Source organism: Echeneis naucrates, chromosome 17 (assembly GCF_900963305.1).
Source record: "Echeneis naucrates chromosome 17, fEcheNa1.1, whole genome shotgun sequence".
Lineage (NCBI taxonomy): Eukaryota > Metazoa > Chordata > Actinopteri > Carangiformes > Echeneidae > Echeneis > Echeneis naucrates.
Window position 1 is genome coordinate 11,396,891 of NC_042527.1, and position 17,894 is coordinate 11,414,784.

General features: G+C 39.3%; 3 protein-coding genes and 1 long non-coding RNA gene across 4 annotated transcripts; 1 reads left to right on the forward strand and 3 right to left on the reverse strand.

Annotated features, from left to right (window-relative positions):
* Positions 1-1,235: 1,235 nt before the first annotated feature.
* LOC115057598 (zona pellucida sperm-binding protein 3-like) lies at positions 1,236-4,132 on the reverse strand. Its single transcript, XM_029524759.1, has 9 exons — positions 3,958-4,132; positions 3,649-3,897; positions 3,427-3,542; positions 3,209-3,312; positions 2,921-3,098; positions 2,655-2,772; positions 2,448-2,533; positions 1,959-2,224; positions 1,236-1,369 (listed from the first exon to the last, which is right to left on the reverse strand). The coding sequence occupies exons 1-9, from the start codon at positions 4,111-4,113 to the stop codon at positions 1,272-1,274; spliced, it is 1,371 nt and encodes a 456-aa protein (XP_029380619.1). The 5' UTR covers positions 4,114-4,132; the 3' UTR covers positions 1,236-1,271.
* On the forward strand, positions 3,654-12,036 carry LOC115057601 (uncharacterized). The gene is made up of 3 exons (XR_003841933.1): positions 3,654-3,762; positions 3,960-4,173; positions 11,657-12,036. It is a non-coding gene; the product is annotated as an uncharacterized LOC115057601 (long non-coding RNA).
* Positions 6,757-8,232, reverse strand: LOC115057600 (interleukin-12 subunit alpha-like). The gene is made up of 7 exons (XM_029524761.1): positions 8,214-8,232; positions 7,967-8,115; positions 7,795-7,881; positions 7,584-7,625; positions 7,340-7,444; positions 7,032-7,076; positions 6,757-6,888 (listed from the first exon to the last, which is right to left on the reverse strand). The coding sequence occupies exons 1-7, from the start codon at positions 8,230-8,232 to the stop codon at positions 6,757-6,759; spliced, it is 579 nt and encodes a 192-aa protein (XP_029380621.1).
* Positions 10,462-16,827, reverse strand: LOC115057599 (schwannomin-interacting protein 1-like). Its single transcript, XM_029524760.1, has 7 exons — positions 16,798-16,827; positions 15,008-15,117; positions 11,998-12,115; positions 11,654-11,860; positions 11,206-11,329; positions 10,662-10,755; positions 10,462-10,513 (listed from the first exon to the last, which is right to left on the reverse strand). The coding sequence occupies exons 1-7, from the start codon at positions 16,825-16,827 to the stop codon at positions 10,462-10,464; spliced, it is 735 nt and encodes a 244-aa protein (XP_029380620.1).
* Between the last annotated feature and the right edge of the window lie 1,067 nt (positions 16,828-17,894).

The window sequence follows — 17,894 nt, forward strand, 5'->3', positions numbered from 1 at the left end:
TAGCGTTTGAACATATTGATGGCTTCAAGCGATTGAAGGCACATAGACACAAATGGCTCATTCATTTGAGATGAAAGTAAACAGACGCCCGGGATATCGACCAGTCCTGTAGGAAGCACCGAGAAATACAGGTGATAAATTATGAAAGAGGGAGGGGACATTAAAACAAGGACCCTGAAAATCCAGGGTTGTTGCCTCAGGACCTTGGACAGCGCCTGACCCACCCTTTGGGGGAAACCGTGCGATGTGCTGTCCGAGGTGCTGAGGCGAGGGAACCCAAATAACTCCAATGTACCTGCTGGGAAGAGCTCAAAAGTCTATTTCCATTTGCAATATTAATGTGAGTTTGTGTATATTCAGGGGTCAAGTTTGGTCATTGCTTAAAAGGTTGCAAGGGTTTGGTCTCCACCAGTTGCAGCTAAGTGGTATATGCAATATTCTAAGTGCAAAGTGCTGGACACAAAGCATACACCGACTCTCAGTGAGTTCTGGGTAGGCTGCAGCATGAAAGTAAACAAGAATGTGCAAAAAGAATATAGCTTTTATTAAATTTCAAGTGTCAGTCAACACTACAGAAAGCGACTCATTTAACTGGGTTTTGCAGTAGAGCAAACATTTTATTTTCCATTACAGACCCTGTTATTGATCAATTGTGAGACTACATAATGAGTATGTTGCGGGTAGTAATGGGTGTGGGGGGGACTAGCTCACAGCATATCTGCACTTATCTCTGCTTCAAAATAACCAGTGTCATGTGCTGAACCCTGAAAAAACACTGGATGTCAGAAGACAACACAATGGGTTGCATAGTGTGCATTTGTGTTAAAGTACAAACAAGAAATTAATTTCTGTTGCCAATGCCTAATGAGTCTGAGTGCTTAAAACCCAATACTAATTACATTTTTTGCTAAAAACCATACTGAAGTCTTGTCTAACGAATACAGGATGTTAGATCTTGTAAAGATCAGATATCAAGTAATGAGAAAAACTGATCTTCAAGCAGTTTTGCATTAAAGCAGATGCAACAAAAAGCCAAGTTAACATCATAAAATATTTATTGGAGAGAAAGTTTGACAAAAGAACTAACAAAAATACCCTTTAATGTAAGTGTAAAAGGGTGAGCACAGCCAAATGATGAGGTTAATATCTGCATCCACAGGGTTTGCTAGTTGTGTCAAAATGTTTGTCCTTTCTGTGGAAGCAGTGAAGTGGTTTTTGTTTTTTTTTTTTTCCTGAATGTCTCCAGTGTACTATCCCTGGTCTCAGGTGGTCTAGTTCTTTTTTGAAAGCGTCACATTGGCATCTGTTGGCTTTGTTACAAATTTTCTGGATGGGAGAACAATAAGGGGTCCCAGCTGCATAGTTTTCTCTGGAAAACAAATCACATGGGGTAAAGTTAATACAAACTTAAGGTTCAACGAATAAGCTAGTTTATCCCAATATAACTAAGGAATTAATGTTCTAATAAAAAGTTTCCCCCCCCTTCAAGATGAACAATGTGCAGAAAAACAAATTAATATCTATCCATCTCTATATAAATATACAGATATCTATATAGATTTCACAAAATGATGGTGATGAGTTATAGTAGGGATGGGAATTATGGCCAGAACGTTTCTGTGGGACCACAATGCTTTATTGCACATGTTCTACTGTAATTTATTAATGTTTCAATTAATTGCTAAGCCCAAGTATGTATTTAGCAATTAACAATAGATACAAGACAGCTTTCCTCCAATGTTATATTTTTTTTAAAAAAGGTGCTGTGAAAAAAAAAAAAAAAAAAAAAATTTACATTGTCTTTAGACCCATCTGTTAGTCTGTGAAAAAAAATTAGGCTGTTAGTAAGACCCATTGTACCTTTAAACATACTGAAATTGAAGATATCATGAATGTTGTACAAATGCACATTGACTAAAATGATGCAAAAAAAAATTAAAGAAATGTAGCAAATTCACCTGCAGTATTGTCCGTTCCTCTCTTGAGCAATCTATCCAAAGACTGAAGTTTTTTGTGCTGGTTCTGCTGTATTTTTGGACGGAAACGTACATATCTTGCTGGATGTTGCTCATCTCTGCTCTGGACGAAACTCTCCTGTGAAGTCATGAGCGACCAGGCTTTGGTGCCGACTGTAGTTGTGGGAGGTTCTGTGGTTGTCTCCAAAAACTGATGGGGGACACTGCAGCTGCTACATGCCAGGTCATCTCCATCAACAGACTGCCACCTGGAGAAGGAGAATGTTTTTTTTTTTTTTTTTTTTTTTTAAACACTAAGTCCAATCACTTCTGGTAAATTTGAGAGACCCACAAACTTTTTGTATCATACCTTGAATACAATATTTTGAAAGAGGAAAACCAGATGACATGGCATTCAAGAGAATAACTTTGTTGGCACAATAACTAAGCTGATTATAAAACTACTGTATCATGAGCAATAATATACAAGACCTGTCTTGAATTAAAGAGCATGCCCTGTTTTGTGAGTCGACTGTTAGCATGACTGGAACAGCCTTCACGTAGCAGGTTAAGTAGACCTACAAGAAAGGTAATATTATTTAGTACAACAAAACTCATCCTTAAAGTCTAAAGATGTCATGTACACATTAAACCAGATCCACTGAAATGAAGATATGACAAAAACAGAATGACAATCACCTGATTCCTGGGCTCCTGGTAAAACCTAAAGGCCTCCAGCTGAAACCTCAGCTTATGATCCACAATTCTAGGTAGAAACCGGGAGCTGGAGTTTGTCAGATAAGTGTCAGTCAAACATCTGTTATGGAGACAAAAGGAGGACAAAGTTTGAATGGAATTCAGATGAAAGAAAAAAATAACCCAAAAAAAAAAAAACAGGTTTAGTTCATATTAATTTCATAGTTGTGGGAGGGAATGATTGTGTAGTGTTTGATTGTGGCACTGGCCCGTGATGTTCAATGAAGTCATATCTTAAGGTATCCTCTGCATCAGTAGTTGCTGTGGCAACACAATGATCAACATAGACGCGCAGGGGCATGTGGTCAGCCACGACAGAAGTGATTTCGAAATTAATGGTATCACCAAGGAAATATGAATAAGATCTCCTCTCAAATTGCCAGTCATCTACAAAAACAGAGAAAGGAAAAGCAAGCCCTTTCAGTATGAATTACTCGTTAGATAAAGCCCTTTGGAGAGTAGAAAAACAAGCTGTTTGATCACTATCATTTTAATACCAGTCATGAGTTGAAGAGTGAAATCAATTTGGTCTTCTGCTGCGATCGTGGAGACAAAAGGGTGCCAGGTGGGACGCAGAGACAGACCATCCAGAGCATAGTATCTGAAAATGGACAGCCATAATCAGCAGCTCCAGTTTAAATATCTACAAGGGCATGAAAAAGATGGAGGGAGCTGCACCCTGTAGTGCACCCAGACTAACACCCATTTCAAAAACCTTTCATAATGGCATTCAACTGGAATCGTAGCCTCCTCCAGTCTCAGCAAACCATCAGCTGAAGCTTCAGGTGAGTAGACCAGACTATTAGAATAGATGATCTTTTCTTCTGTCGACTGCAAGAGAACAGTGTCAGACTTTCAGTGTGTTCGATATAGGAACCAAAGAAAGTGTCCAAAACGGAGCCGGCATTAGAACCACTTCACCCAACGCGATACTCACCGAGAGTTGAGTACCGCACTCCGTCAGCGGTGTCCGGACGGTGACTTCAGCAACTCCCGACTGGACGCCTCTGCACGGACCGTCCCGGGCTGCTGGAGCCGCGCCAAGCCGCAGGTGGGTCCCGTCTACCCGAAGGCCCACGTCGAACAAGTCGGCCTGCACCACCACCTCCATGGAGTCCGGGTGGCACCGGACCGAGACGGGCCGAGGCCGCTCACCGAGCTCCGTGTTGTACTGCTGCTGCTGCTCCTGCTGATGATTATAATAATAATAATGTTGTTGTTGTTGTTTGTGTCGCTGTATCGGAACAGACTCTTCGGGTCGCGCGCTCCCATGAAACGTCGTCGTGGCGCGGGAGTTTTCAACGCCGGGGCCTCGGCTGTAAACTATCCGGCTTTCTGCGAGTCTACAAGCGGAGAGGAGGGCGATGATCCACCAGGAAGATCTTTGCAGGTGTCGGTTCATTCTGGGGCTCGAACATCCAGCTCTGGTCGGACAGACCGACAGCCGGCTGAAATATACCAGGTGAGACTCATTCCCGCTGATTGGACTGACCGAGGCGGCTCAAACTCACCAGGAGCGGCCAATAAAAGTAATTCATCCAATAAGCGCCGCTGTTAGCTTCACTAGCCTTTAGCCAACAAAGAACAACGTTAATGACCACAAACAATTAGAGTTAACCTCCAACTTTATTCTCAGTGTGGCTACATTTTCCACTAGGTGTCACTACAAACACATTCAACCCCAGTTTGTCGGCTGTGAATCTTATTTATCCATTTAGTCCAGATGATTCCAAACTTTTTTTTTTTTTTTTTAGTTCCCGAGGGCCACATACAGAAAAATATACACAAAGGACCGGGCCACTGACTAGAGATGAGGAGTACTGCCTCACTTCTCATGCATTAATGTTAGTAAAGTCAATCAAATGCCGGTAAAATGCCTGATAATTGAACGTGTGAAGAAAAAAAAAGCCTACATCACAGCTCTCCATTAATGGATAATCATTTTATTTGTTACCAAAAGGTTGGCAGGTCATACTATCTCTGACAGGCTCGGATTGCTTTTTAGCAGCACCCCTGATTTAGTCAGTAGATTTGGATGGGACTTAATCTGGTAATACAAAGGTGCTGAATGTAAGGCTAGTCGACCATACTTGGAAAAGAGTATAATGATCCTTTCTTTTTTTTTTTTGTCGGTTTAACTATTTGAATTATTAGAGATGTGATAAGAGGTATAGAAGGATTTCCAAATTATCAAACTGTAATTGTTTGGCTATAGGCCTCCCCACTCACATCAAGTTTTGAAAGAAAGGAAAACATTTCTGGATGACATGACACATGACATGGCCAATGTTGGGGCATTTAACTACCTGCCTTTGGTGTCTTGAATTTGTTCAGGAGAAAAAAAAGGTCTCTGTTCAGATTCTTGCTGTATTTGAATGAACGCCTTCACATCAGACTTTGAAGACACAGACAGTGGAGCGGATCAGACCCTGGGGTCAGCAGCTCTCAGCTACCTGCTAACATACCCCCAAGGCCGCAACCCGTGCTAGTTTTAAAATTCCAGTTTGAGCTGGTCTGCTACCGTTAAGAAATTCTTTTGTGAGTTTGGGAATTTTTATTATCTAACCATGGCATACCAGTTGCCTGCTTTTCTTTTTGTCTTAAACCGAGACGTAGTAAATGCAAGCTGCTCGATATGCTTCCAGATATGGGTTGCAGTCACCCTGTCCTATCTACCAGTGCGTCTTTTTTCCAGTATAACACACACAACATAGCTCAATGGTAATCATATAACACACTGTATAATATATTATTTGACCTGAAAAGTCAAAAAATGTGAGCAGACAGCTAACAAGACTGGAACAGCCTTTGTTATTGTTAAATACAACCAGAGTCAGGTGTGATGTATACTCAACAGAACATTATAACATGCATATATTACAGCCGCATGCACTAAAGTTAAGAAGCAACAAAACAGAAAAGACAGGCCTGTGAGCCTTTTATGTTCTGTTGTGCTGACTCTTAAATGTGGCAGGAGTGTCACATGTTATTTCAGTGCCAGCAACCACAAATCAGTCATGCCAGTTCCCCTGAACATAGTGAAAATGAAAGATACAGCAAAAAGGTATTTACTACTTTTTGTATGGTTTTATGACAACCAACACAACCTGCCTTAACCTCTGCCTGTACTTTAAAAAACATTATTTTTATAACCACCCCTCCCTTAAAAAAAAAAAAAAAACACATTTGAGTTGAAGTTGGTCCTGTTACGATAAAAGCCTCTCAGACTTTACATCCATTTTTACTTCTTGGCTGATTGTACATTTATCAAACAGTTTGGTCCAAGCACTACACAGCCTGCTGAATACCCTTTGACTGATTTTCGCATCCTTCTAAATGTCCAAAGACTTTTTGACACTGATTGTGAGTACTTCATTAACCATGGACTTTCCAAATGGAGTAAGTACAATCGCCCTGAGGTATTCAGCTAATCAGTAAATACTAATACTCAAAAGGCTCATCTTTTGAATTTGTCACAGGAAAAGTACAGTAAGCTGTGTAAAAATAGTACTGTGCCATATTGAAAAAGCCCTATCTAGGAATACAGGACCTGGAGGAAAAAAGCTTTCTTTAAGTCGCATTAATTGTCATTTAGCAGCTGCAACAGATGATCCAACTGCTGTTCGTGGCCTTTAGTGAAAGAAGAAATGGAACACAACATATGTATGTACATGTGAATTTGAAATGTCAGTGCAGACAATAATTGAATTATCTCCCTGTTGTCTGGAATAAAAGTTAAATCATAAACAGTAGCAGTAAATGAATGAGTCATTATCCATATTCATGCAGGAAAAAGTATTTATTTGATCAGTCTGAAAAACAAGTGAATAAAAACAATAAATAGTTTAAAATAAATATTCCAGATTAATATAAATAAAATGTTAATAAATAAATAACATTAAGTGTGCAAATACACTTACAAAAAATACTTTACCACATCATTTTGATGTTAAATGTAAATGATCTGACTACAAATATGTAGACTTAAATAGTTATAAATATATAGCGTTCTGGAAATATTCTTGTGTCAGAACGCAGTAGAAATTTATTTATTGTGTTCAAAAGAATTAATGTATGCAAAGGCTCTGTTGATGGTGATGGTGCGGACATGGAAGCCCTTCAGCACTTTACAGAGTCTCTGCCTTTCATTGAAGGTGCTATCACGGACCGCAGCAGCCTTTAAGAATAGAGACAGACAAGGATTTCTTAGTCATACAACAGCTGCTCTTCTAAAAAAATAATGTAAATTTTTGAATAAAAAACTCAGTAATAAAAGTCACAGTATATCAGTAACTTGTCATCTTTACAGGTCTGCCTTACCTGTGCTGAAGGCAATTCTGAGAACAGAGACCATGGGAAGCAGTCCTGTTGAAAGGAAAGTATAGACTGTTTTTACTGCGTGCATAGCAATTTAAAAGTACAAGAGCTGCTGATGTGAACTTCAGACTTTTCCTGTCTCATCTCTCCTTCTCACTAGAACGTCTGTCATTCAATTATATTTAAAATATGTAAAAAAGGCAGTGACTGGACCATTTATCTAATTAGCCAGTCCTTGAACAGCCACTGATAATTTTCGAGTTTTGGTTCAAACTGTGCCAAAATATAGTGTGTTGTGAAAAATGTGTTACCTCCATGAATTGTCTGAGCTCAATTAGAAGAGTTGGCTCTGGATGAGTTGCAAGGAATTTGTAATACTGACGTAAATCCTCCTCAATATTTGTCAGACATGACTCCTAAATGGCAAAAAAGAAATATGTTAATTGCTCAGTTGGCTCAAATTACTTAACATTACTGTCAAAAATAGATTTTTAATGTATAAAATAAGTAAGAAAACTTATTCTTGAAATATCGCTTTTGACAAAGAGAACTCACCCGATCAAATTCTGATTTAGGGATTTCAGAGCATGTTAATCCCTGTGAGTGAAATAGATAAGAAGGCATCAAAATTCAGAAGCTCATTTATTACACAGACTTACAGCTATAAACTGTTCTTTGTTCTAATGTGCTTTTTTCCCTCTGAATATTCAGCTATGTCTCGGTTTTGAAATACTTCCATATGAAAAATACGAGTTTCACTTAGTACCTTTGGCGAACACAAAAAAGCTGTGTTCGTTGTCGTGCTGAGCTCCACACTTTGCGTTGTACAGTTGATGCCTCGGAACAGTTCATCCTGTGAAAAGAAAAGAGCATTTTAAAAACTGCCAGTTAAAGACTATTTAAATGGACATGTAGACATGTCAGTTTTGTAGGCGCACCTTTGAAAGCACATTAGTGATGTTCTTCAGAAGTTTTGCTGCATCCAGGACACACTGGTGTGTCAGATGTTTTCTCGGGATCGTCAGAGACTTTCCGTGCTGCCACAGGAGACAGCTGACCATCAGGAGCACGAGTGCAGGACTGAAGTCTGTCAAAAAGAGACAAATAGCATTTCATCAATAAATCTTGAATATCAATAATTTCATTGCACAGAGATATGGTACACTTAATGTGTACTCTACTTACAGAGCTTGATGAGAGGCATCTTGAATAAGACTGTTAATTCCTGATTGTGACTTAACAAGGCGTTCTTGAGTGTTTTATATCCAGAGTGATGCAGGGATTTCCCTCCTGTTATGGCAGCATGTTGATACCTAACTGTAAATTGAAATGTTGTGTAATTTCCTTTTCCCCTACTAGCACTGAATGCTTTGGTGAAACTGGAATTAACACAGACTGGGTGGATCTACACATAATTTTAAGGTTACCAAGGAGCATCACATTGATGACAAGTGTTTACTGTTGAAATTTACAAAGAGGTGAAACAGAGTGAAACTATTGATTTTTTTAAAATCATGTTTAAGATCCATATGTCAAATATTCTAAGGTATTAGCCACCACAGACTGATACATTTACACCTTGTAAAGGATTTGAAAAATCTTGTTTCATTAATATTAGGTAATGAGACATATCCATGACATATTTAGGAAAAAAATCTATTCTGTTAGTTTAATACCTTAAACCAAAAAACTTATAATGTATGGCTTATATTTATTCATTCATTCATTAGCCATCCTGTTTTATTTTTTATGGTTGCACGGGAGAATTGAATTGTAACATTATTCCTGAAGCAAAAAGAAGGTATATTTTAGGCATCAGTATTGCAAATACTTTTCAGTTCCAAATAATTTTAAAACTGCGTAGCCCTCAGAGGTGGAGAGCATTTTTTTTAACGCTTGAAGTTCAAAATGGACATTTTAATTGAAATAAGTAAATTTTTCCCTCTTTCTCATTTACTTATAAATGATAGTAAAAAAGGTAACAGCAGTTTATTTAGACTGATGAGTGCATGTGTACTCTGGCCGTTTGCCCAGTGGCACTCAGTGTGAAACGAAGTGTAAATGTGTGAGCAAGTTAAGAAACTCAGTTGTACTTGTTCAGCTCTAAAGCTCAAAATTTGAATGAGAGCACTATCCCTTTCTGGCGTTATACTTTTTAATATGTGCGTGTGTGATTTTTAAGTGTAGCTTTCACGGTTAATATCAACAGACAGAGATTTTGTTGGAACTTGCTATACAAATGAACTCTCATGAAATCTCGCCAGGCAAATATAGACAAAGACCACACCATTGAAACATTTATTATTGGATTTTTTTTACAATCATCATACAGTGCATTAATCAATAGAGCAAACAATAAATTAAAAAAAAGACTTTAACTTTGTGTTACATTACATTCTGAAAAAGCTGAGTGAAAACATCTACACACATCCAAGGCATGATCTTCATCCTTTTAATAAAGTATCTTATAACATTTCCATAGAGTATGTCCATAAACAGATAAAATAGATATGTTTTGATCTAGTGTTATATTTATATTTTATTTTAAACATTTTTAGCATTGGTAAATTGACCTTAGCAAAAATCAGTTTGTATATTTTTTTTTTAAAAGGCTTTTGCCTCCTCTGTTCTCTCCGCAATATATATTAATCCTCTCATCATATTTTCTAATGTATCAACCATCACCACATTTGACAAATACAAATTTGTCTAAATTAAAATCAAAATGCTGTACCGGTTAGCTGTTATGAAACACTTAAAGCAGGTGGAAACCGTTAAATCCAATTTAGTGTCAAGGTGATCAAGACTTCTGTGAAACTAAACTTTATATAAGCACAACGGCAAAGTATTCATTATTTTCAGCTGCAACAGCTCAGACAGTGTTTAGTTATTAGAGTGAATTCTACTGTTAAACAGTGATGACAGTGCTCAAAGTGAAACAAAGGAAAGAAAACTGTAAACAAGGCCTATCTACAGAAAATCATAGACTTTTTTGATCATGATAGAGACAAAAGTCTGTTTTAATTTATCCTATTTTCAACTAGTTGTGGCCCCAGAAAGTCATCATCCTGTTTGAGATACAACAGAAGTAACATGATTAGGGGCTGCGCTCAGACTCAGCTTAACATACATCAGTGTACTGTGCAATTTCATGACGAGGTAAATAGTGTAAAGAGGATTCCTCCGAATTATGTGAAATCTACTATGATGAATCATGCTGTATTGAAGTGAAAATCCATCTTATACTGAAACCAAAAATCACAGCTGTCCTTCAACAACATCCTGCGGTGCAACACATTATGTGTGGGTTAACACTATGTCCTGCATTCAACTCTCCAGAAATAGTCAGCACACATGGAGTTTCATACGTAACACTGACAACAGTCCATGAAACGGTGGGTCGAATGGCGTGCAGACGGATATACAGGGTGCTCTATTTAGAGATAGCTTTCTCTGCCTGGTGCCGCTGATGGCTGTGGGCATGCCTGCCGCAACAGAAACAAGAAGTACATTAGAGTGCCCAAACGCAGCTGATGCTACCAATCACTAACTTCTGATGAATTTTGCGGTAGAAAGAGAGACTTGGACAGGTATCAAAAACACAAAGAACAGACGGTAAAGTGAAAGCCACACCTGGTGAGGTCCTCTATGTCCACCAGCATTGCGTCCTGCTCCACGTGCAGTTCATCCCTCATCAGCAGCAACTGCACCAGCTCCTCATTTAAACCTATATCAGATTATAAAAGCAATTCACTTAAAAGAAATGCTGTCTTGAAAGAGTCTCTGAAAAATTTGGAGAACAGGAGGAGAACTGAGGAGCCTGAAATGTTTGAAAATGTCGATAGTTTAAAGTGTAACATTTAAATCCATTCATTTTTTGTCGTGTGAATTCCACCTGATATTTCAAGGCATTCAAAGTGGATTTAAAAAGGATAAGTAGATTCAATCAAATACACTTTCCAAAAGGTGTAATTCTTTGACTATTAATACAGCAGGGGACAGCAACAAACGAGTTAGCAACACGCAAAACTAGATAGAAATTCTAGCTTTTAGCTGCCAACAATGATATTCTATCAAAATGGGAAGACAGCAGAATCATTTGCAATTAGAGAATCCATCAAATACTTTGAGGTGATTTTTGTGTTGTGTCTGTTTTGTGTGTGTGTGTTTTACGCACTCTGAATCTGTGAGTGTAAATCATTCGTGATCACTTGGAGCTGTCCGAGGCTCATGTCCCTCATGTCCCCTTGCCTCAAATTCCTCTTCAGCAAACCCTCGCTGATGTGAGGCAAATGGGGAAGCTGCATTCATAATCACACACAGACAGGGAAAAAATACTGCATATCAAAATGCGCTACATTATTTAGAATTTAAAGAAGAATACAGATGAAAATTGTGTTATCTCGACATGATCAATCGGAGCTATGTGTCTGTATGAGTTTGCATTGGGAGGAAAAACTTTCTGTTCTCTTGTTTATGAGCTTTGGGGGTTTTCTCATGGTCATACATACATTAATTTTTAAACCCTTCCTGACCCTCTGATCAGATGATGCTGTGTTTACTGTAACAGAAACTTACAGTCACTCATTCCCTCCACCCACCCCCATATCTTTTTGCTGACTAACCAGGTCAGCCACAGGTGAACGCCTGTGCAGTTGGATCTGTCTCTCCACCTCCACCTGCATCCGAGCCATGGGCCGAGCTAGAGCCAGTGCCACCCGGGCCTCCTCCTGCAGTCTCCGCTGCACCCGCCAGAACCCACTGCAGTCATCTAATGGGTCAGAATCCTCCTCTGCCGTGTCCCGGTCCGATAACGAAGAGCTTTGCTTGCTCTGGGGAGGAAGTGGGGAAGGAGAAATCATGACACAACCGCTGATGTGTTTCTCAGTTGTTACAAAGTACAATGAGAGCAGTGGGACAAAACAGAAACACATTTAGAAAGACCAATATGGCATTTAAGCCTTCATACCACAGGTGACAGTGGTGTGTCCAGACTGGTCTCTGTCCTGCTGTCCTCAGCATCACTGTCTTTGTCACTGCTGCTGTCATTGACAAAACACACCTGCAGGTTCACCCCACTCTGCAGCCTGGAAAGAAAAACATAATAAATAAAGAAGGCGAGAAAGGAAATGTCGATGTCCAAAGATGCCCAAATGTCTTCCAGTCATAATGAAACCTGGGGAGAAAAGGGAAATTACGGATTGGTTGTACTGAGCTTGTTTACACACAAAGAACAGACAACATGTGATTAGGACATTGGACATTGATCTTTATATTTCTCAGTAAGATGATCCATAAAGGTATGTTAGAAGAGTGAACATATTCAGTTGGAGAAGAAGGAGTGGAAAGCAGCAAAGTTAACAAAAAAGTTATAATGCTGAAGTGAATATTTTCTGTTTACACGCACTCATTTCCAACAATTCAAGTATTCCTCAAAAAATAAAATGACCTATTTTTACATACTAATTAGAATGATGGCTGAGATGGGTGACCAATGGAAACCATATTGTTTGTTGGTAGGACATGATGTTTCAATGCGTTTGTCATGGTTTGGCTGAGATATAAAAGAACACCCCATGCTGCAGCACATAATTATGTATCATGTTACTCTGTTGTGTTTTCAGCATTGCGGTGGCAGTTTTGCCAGGTCTTGTTTCAGTAGTAAGATCCATAAAGAAACTGTCGTCAGTTTCAGAGTCGGTGTGGAAGAACTTGACTGTCTAACACAGAGTTCAAGCCCCATTCAGTCAGCTATAATCATTGTTACCAAGCCCAATGTTCCTGTAGCTGAGCGTGAGCAAAGCCTTGCAGCCGTGTTACAAAATGTTTCAAGGACTGGAAGATACATTAGTAGCTGACCACAGCTTATAGCTTCAGAAACACAGTTTCAGTAATGATGTCTCCATACTTTAGGCCACTAAGTGCACTGACCTCAGAAGAGTGACATAATCCCAATGAACAAGATGAAAAAAAAGCCACAAACAATAGCATTGGGTCCTCAACACTAGTTACACAGAAGATCTGAAAACCTCAATCTTTCCAAGAGCTCAAAATGCAGTTCACTCAATTCCCGATGATGATAGTATGCCTGAAAGAACCTAACAGTCCAAACTAATGTCCCTTCAGACCAGGATTAACAATAACATATACAAAATCTCACAAATTTGGTGGTGAACTGGTGGTAATGGTTGGAATTTCCACCCCAAACTAAATTCCAGCGGTGCAATGCAATTTTTTTATTTTTTTATTTATTTTTTTTTTACCTCCAGTGGAGGTCCCATTATTTCATTACCACAACTGCATATTTGGAGTCATATCAGACATAACTTCCTCTTTCGGAAAAGGAACTTCCTCAAACAGTAGCCAGTAGCACGGGGGAGGGGGAGGGACCATTGATTATTATAACTACCCCCTTACATGAGAGTTTCTCAAAGGCAGAAAGGTAGTCAAGGTCAAAATTGTCATGACAAGAAAGCAGAATGGTGTTGTGCATGTACAGCGGCTTTGGTTAACCAATTTCTGACTGATGTAATGCATCTCTTTCCACTGCATGCACCTGTGTGTGAAACTGAATTTTTCAGGAATTTGAAATATTTTCTCATTTGAAAAATGATTTCACACAGATTTGTCTGCACATAGCATAGTAGTTAGAGCTATTGCCCCAAAACGAGAAGGTTCCCGACGTTCTGTGTGGGTTTCCTCCCACCATCCAAAGACATGCCTGTCTAGGTTGGTGACTCTAAATTGTCCATAGGTGTGTGCGTGAGTGGTTGTTGGTCTCTGTCTGTCCCTGTGTGTTGGACTGGTGACCTGTCCAGGGTGTACCCCGCCCTCACCCAATATGAGCTGGGATTAGCTCCAGCACCCCCTGTAATTGGGAAACTGATAAACAGTAGAAGATGAATGAATGAATTGTTTCATATGTCAAATTTACTACTACAACCTCTTTCTATCATTTTGTGTATGAAAATTTCATGAAACTTAATAATCTTAAAAAAAAAAAAAAAAATCTGAAACACTTGTACTGGCATTTATGTAGATTAGAGCATGTCACTATGCTTTTCAGGTAAAAATAAATAAATAAATAATTGAGAGAGGAATAAACATTATACTCTTAACGTTCAATGCTTTTTATAGAAGATAGTGACATCATAGGTCACCTGGTGTCTAATCTGTTACCTACTGTGGGAACCTGCTCTAATAATTCACTAGATTTCTTTCTCAGAATCTCTTACGCAATAGAGGTTAACCACCCTGCCACCTCCTGCGTGCCTGACCTTTCATACTAGTGCTTCTTAGTTTCAGTGTAGGTAAATTAGTAATTGTCCAATGACAGTTTCCATGTAAACAAGGCTGTGGCTTATCAGGAAATCTTTCACTTTCCTTTCGTATTATCAGTTCTGTCACTTGCTCATTGTCTTCCTCTGCTTTTTGCACAACACAGACACAATCACAAGGTAAATGAACCTATTTACGTAACTTCTATTCGTGGTTTCCTGAAGAGACACCCTTTCATTTGCCCTTCATGTCTTCGGTGTGAACCAACAAGGTATTCCATTCAGTTTTCCATTCACATATATATATGGTTTTTAATTTATAGTCCTTCAATAATAAATATGAGCTACTGAACAGCTCCCTCTCCTGGTTGTTAGATAAATGATTGCATTTGCCAAGTCGACAGGTGCCAAGCTATTACATATGCAGCATAACAGTTATGGGGTTTTTCCTATAGGACATAGACTACAGTACAAAACCTAAAATTACGTTGGCTTAAAGTAGTTCAATAATGTTTTCTATCAATCAATGATGAATTGAATATGGGGAGTTCATCGTTGTTTTTGTGCTATTAGTCCAGAATAAAATAAGGTAGACACCTATGGAGTTAATGTGTGGGCTGTCAGCCACAAAAGCCCAAAAATAGTAATGGCAACCTTCAAAGAGCTACATTGATCAAACTGTAGCATACAACTCAAACCTACCGGGAGGATGGGCCGTTCTTGCTGCAGCTGGTGTAGATGACTGGCTCGTCGTCATAGAAACTGCCAAGGGCAAGTTTCTGCCTGATGGACTCTCTCTCATTCCTCTGGGCCTGCCAGAAACAGATAAAAATACATGAATACAAATAATACTTCTAAAAGTGCTGCGACTGTGCTCCTTTCTCTGCTTGGCTGATCAAGGAGGACACTTGTGAGAAGAATTACTAAACTGAGCTGGATGTGATCTATAAATACTTGAATGGCATCAAAGCGTTTTCTGGTTGGAAGGATGATAAAAGGAAAAATGGGAAAAAGAAAAACAACGAATGGGGGACAAATGTGGTTTATCCAGGGGAAGGTTGAGATAGGAAGAACTGAGCGTAGTCGTGAAATCCAATTTCCTGCCTTTCAGGCGTATGTTATCTTCACGTGTAAACCAGGTATGCAATAACATATGGCACTGCTGAGGTAACCCAACTTTGACCTCTATTGGCTAGACAGATGCAGATGCATCCTGGGATTGAACACTGCCCTAGTGGGACTAAGTTGCTTGAGAAAATTAATTAAATGAATCTGCAAGAACCTCATTGCAAGTTTTGTTTCTGCTACATAGCCAACATAACGGTCTGCTTAAAAAAACTGTTTTGCCAAGAGTCTCAGCCATTCTTTTGTTTACAAGAAGCTCTAATACATCCCCAGCAGTTCTACTGTTTCTGCTTGGACTGTGCACAACAGTGACTCTGTATCAGAAAATGACAAGCCAGTCCAGCCAGGCCAGGTGTAGCTGGTTAGCCACAGTGTCTCATGTAGATTTTTAGAAGGCAGAAAGTTTCATTATCTTACTTTGATTTCTACCTTAGCCTTTCCTCTCATCTCTGACTTCCTCATTTTACATCCTTCCCTGAATTTTCTTCATCATTTTCATTTCAGGCCAGCTTCTACTTTGGAGGTGTCCTCATTTCTTTTTGTCAGCTAAAAGCATGCTTTGGACATTTGAGCTGCATATATTTCACATATCAAATTTTTTTACCTAATGGAGAGGAGTACCAAACAAAATGCGTTTAGCACAGCATGATTTTTTTTTATTTTGGCACTATGAGAAAAGTATTTTTATACAATGGGACTAAGCCAGATACGTACATATAGGTTGCATGTGCACTCTTATCACTTAGGTTAGAGATTTCTTCCATTTATATCAGGGATCTACTTCTAAATAACATACCCCCCCCCAAAAAAAAAAAATAAATAAATAAATAAAAAAATAAAAATAGTCCAACACACATACACACACACTTTTTTGAAATGCATCATTGGATGACTGGAGTGATGTAAGAGCATAAATCACAGTTGATTGCCTTCACTCTCCCCGCTGATACTCCGCCTGCTGCTCATTCCACTTTAGAAAAATGGATGGCCTCCTTACCTGCAGACACTCAGATACGTACACACACAGGTTCACACATAACCTAATTTGCCCCTCCAGAAAGTATGTGGAATGGTAAAATCCACTTATGGATACAGGAGAGCTGAACAAAGCATGTTATATGATTTCTAGCTATCAATCATATTGAGATGGAATTGTTTTATGGAGGAGATAGAGATCAGCAGGTAACTGTCACATAGGAACACAACCACACCCTTTACAATCACACATCCACTCACCCAGTATGGCTGATTTATCTACAGAATCATGCCCATGATGGATACCTATCATGGATACCTGTTAATATTATGCTACGCATGCTACAACTCCTGAAATATACATGACTACACACAAACACAAATCCACACACCTGATAAATGCGTTTCTCCTGGTGCACCATCCTTCATTGCATCGTACTAAAACAGCTGCCGTGCCCTTCTCTACACTGCAGTGAAGCTAGACCCAGGAGACCTGCTCATGTACTGCAGCTTCGTGCAGGAGAGCAAGCGAAGGAGGGAGGAGAGAGACAAGAGGAGGAGGAGGGGAGGCAGGTTCATGTGCAAGCAGCGGAGACGGAAGCGGAGGAGGAGAGAGAAATGGTGGATTGTGGGGAGAGACTGCTCAGTGCTGCCACAGCTCTTCTGATCTGTTATCTGTTCCTCCATCTTCTTCATACTTTCTTTCTATTGGTTTCTCCTCTGTAGCTTTGCTTTATTAAAAAAAAAAAGAAAATCTGTGTCCTGGTAAGAATAAGATAAGATTTGCAGGAGAAGGGCAGAGTGATAGAGTGGGCTAAAAGAGCAGGCTAAACATAGTCTGATAAACGAGACTGCAATAGTGGAAAAGAAAACCATTAAAGAGTCTAAACTGATCAATGAGAGCTCCTCTAATAAATAGCAGCACTTTTGTAGCAACGCTAACCATGAAATCTGCCTCATTGCAGAGCAGTAATTTTAATTTTTTAGCTATTTTTTTTTTTTAAATCACACCATACATTTGTTTGTTTTGTCTCTCTTCCACCTCCATTCCACATCACAGGCTCGAGTGTGATGAGCCGTGAGAGAAGCAAGGAAGAACAGGATGCACATGCCCACACGTGCGTACTGATATACAAATATGCACCCATATGAATGCGCACGCACTGATACTCACAGTTAGCTCCCACATTGCTGCGTCACAGTGCAGCTTGGGGATGATTGAACAACACTCTGAATCATCTTTCATCCTACATCAGCATTGTGAGCCAATTTCTCAGACTCCCCACACATTTCTATCAGGCCTGAGGGTATGTCATTTTATTTTAATCTGGAGTGTTCATAATTTGTGTTTTTGTAATATTCTGAATGTTATGTGGAGAAAATTGGACTTGGTGCTAAAATCTTTTCTTGACCCTGCCTCTGTGTTTTCCTGTGATTATAAGGGGTGGACTCAGATGCTTGTGTGGCTCAAGCAGGAACAGAGAAAGTG

What these genes read in the sequence shown, in the direction of transcription:
- LOC115057598 (XM_029524759.1), bottom strand. Translation starts at nt 4,113, where the DNA reads ATGAACCGACACCTGCAAAGATCTTCCTGGTGGATCATCGCCCTCCTC. An exon ending in AGTGCGGTACTCAACTCTCG is followed by an intron (nt 3,543 to 3,648) that starts GTGAGTATCGCG and finishes GTTCTCTTGCAG; the next exon opens with TCGACAGAAGAAAAGATCAT. An exon ending in GTTGAATGCCATTATGAAAG is followed by an intron (nt 3,313 to 3,426) that starts GTTTTTGAAATG and finishes GTCCATTTTCAG; the next exon opens with ATACTATGCTCTGGATGGTC.
- LOC115057600 (XM_029524761.1), bottom strand. An exon ending in TCACTAATGTGCTTTCAAAG is followed by an intron (nt 7,882 to 7,966) that starts GTGCGCCTACAA and finishes TTCTTTTCACAG; the next exon opens with GATGAACTGTTCCGAGGCAT. An exon ending in CTTTTTTGTGTTCGCCAAAG is followed by an intron (nt 7,626 to 7,794) that starts GTACTAAGTGAA and finishes TTTCACTCACAG; the next exon opens with GGATTAACATGCTCTGAAAT.
- LOC115057599 (XM_029524760.1), bottom strand. Translation starts at nt 16,827, where the DNA reads ATGGTGCACCAGGAGAAACGCATTTATCAG. An exon ending in AGGAGAAACGCATTTATCAG is followed by an intron (nt 15,118 to 16,797) that starts GTGTGTGGATTT and finishes TGTTTCTGGCAG; the next exon opens with GCCCAGAGGAATGAGAGAGA. An exon ending in TTTACACTCACAGATTCAGA is followed by an intron (nt 10,756 to 11,205) that starts GTGCGTAAAACA and finishes AATCTGATATAG; the next exon opens with GTTTAAATGAGGAGCTGGTG.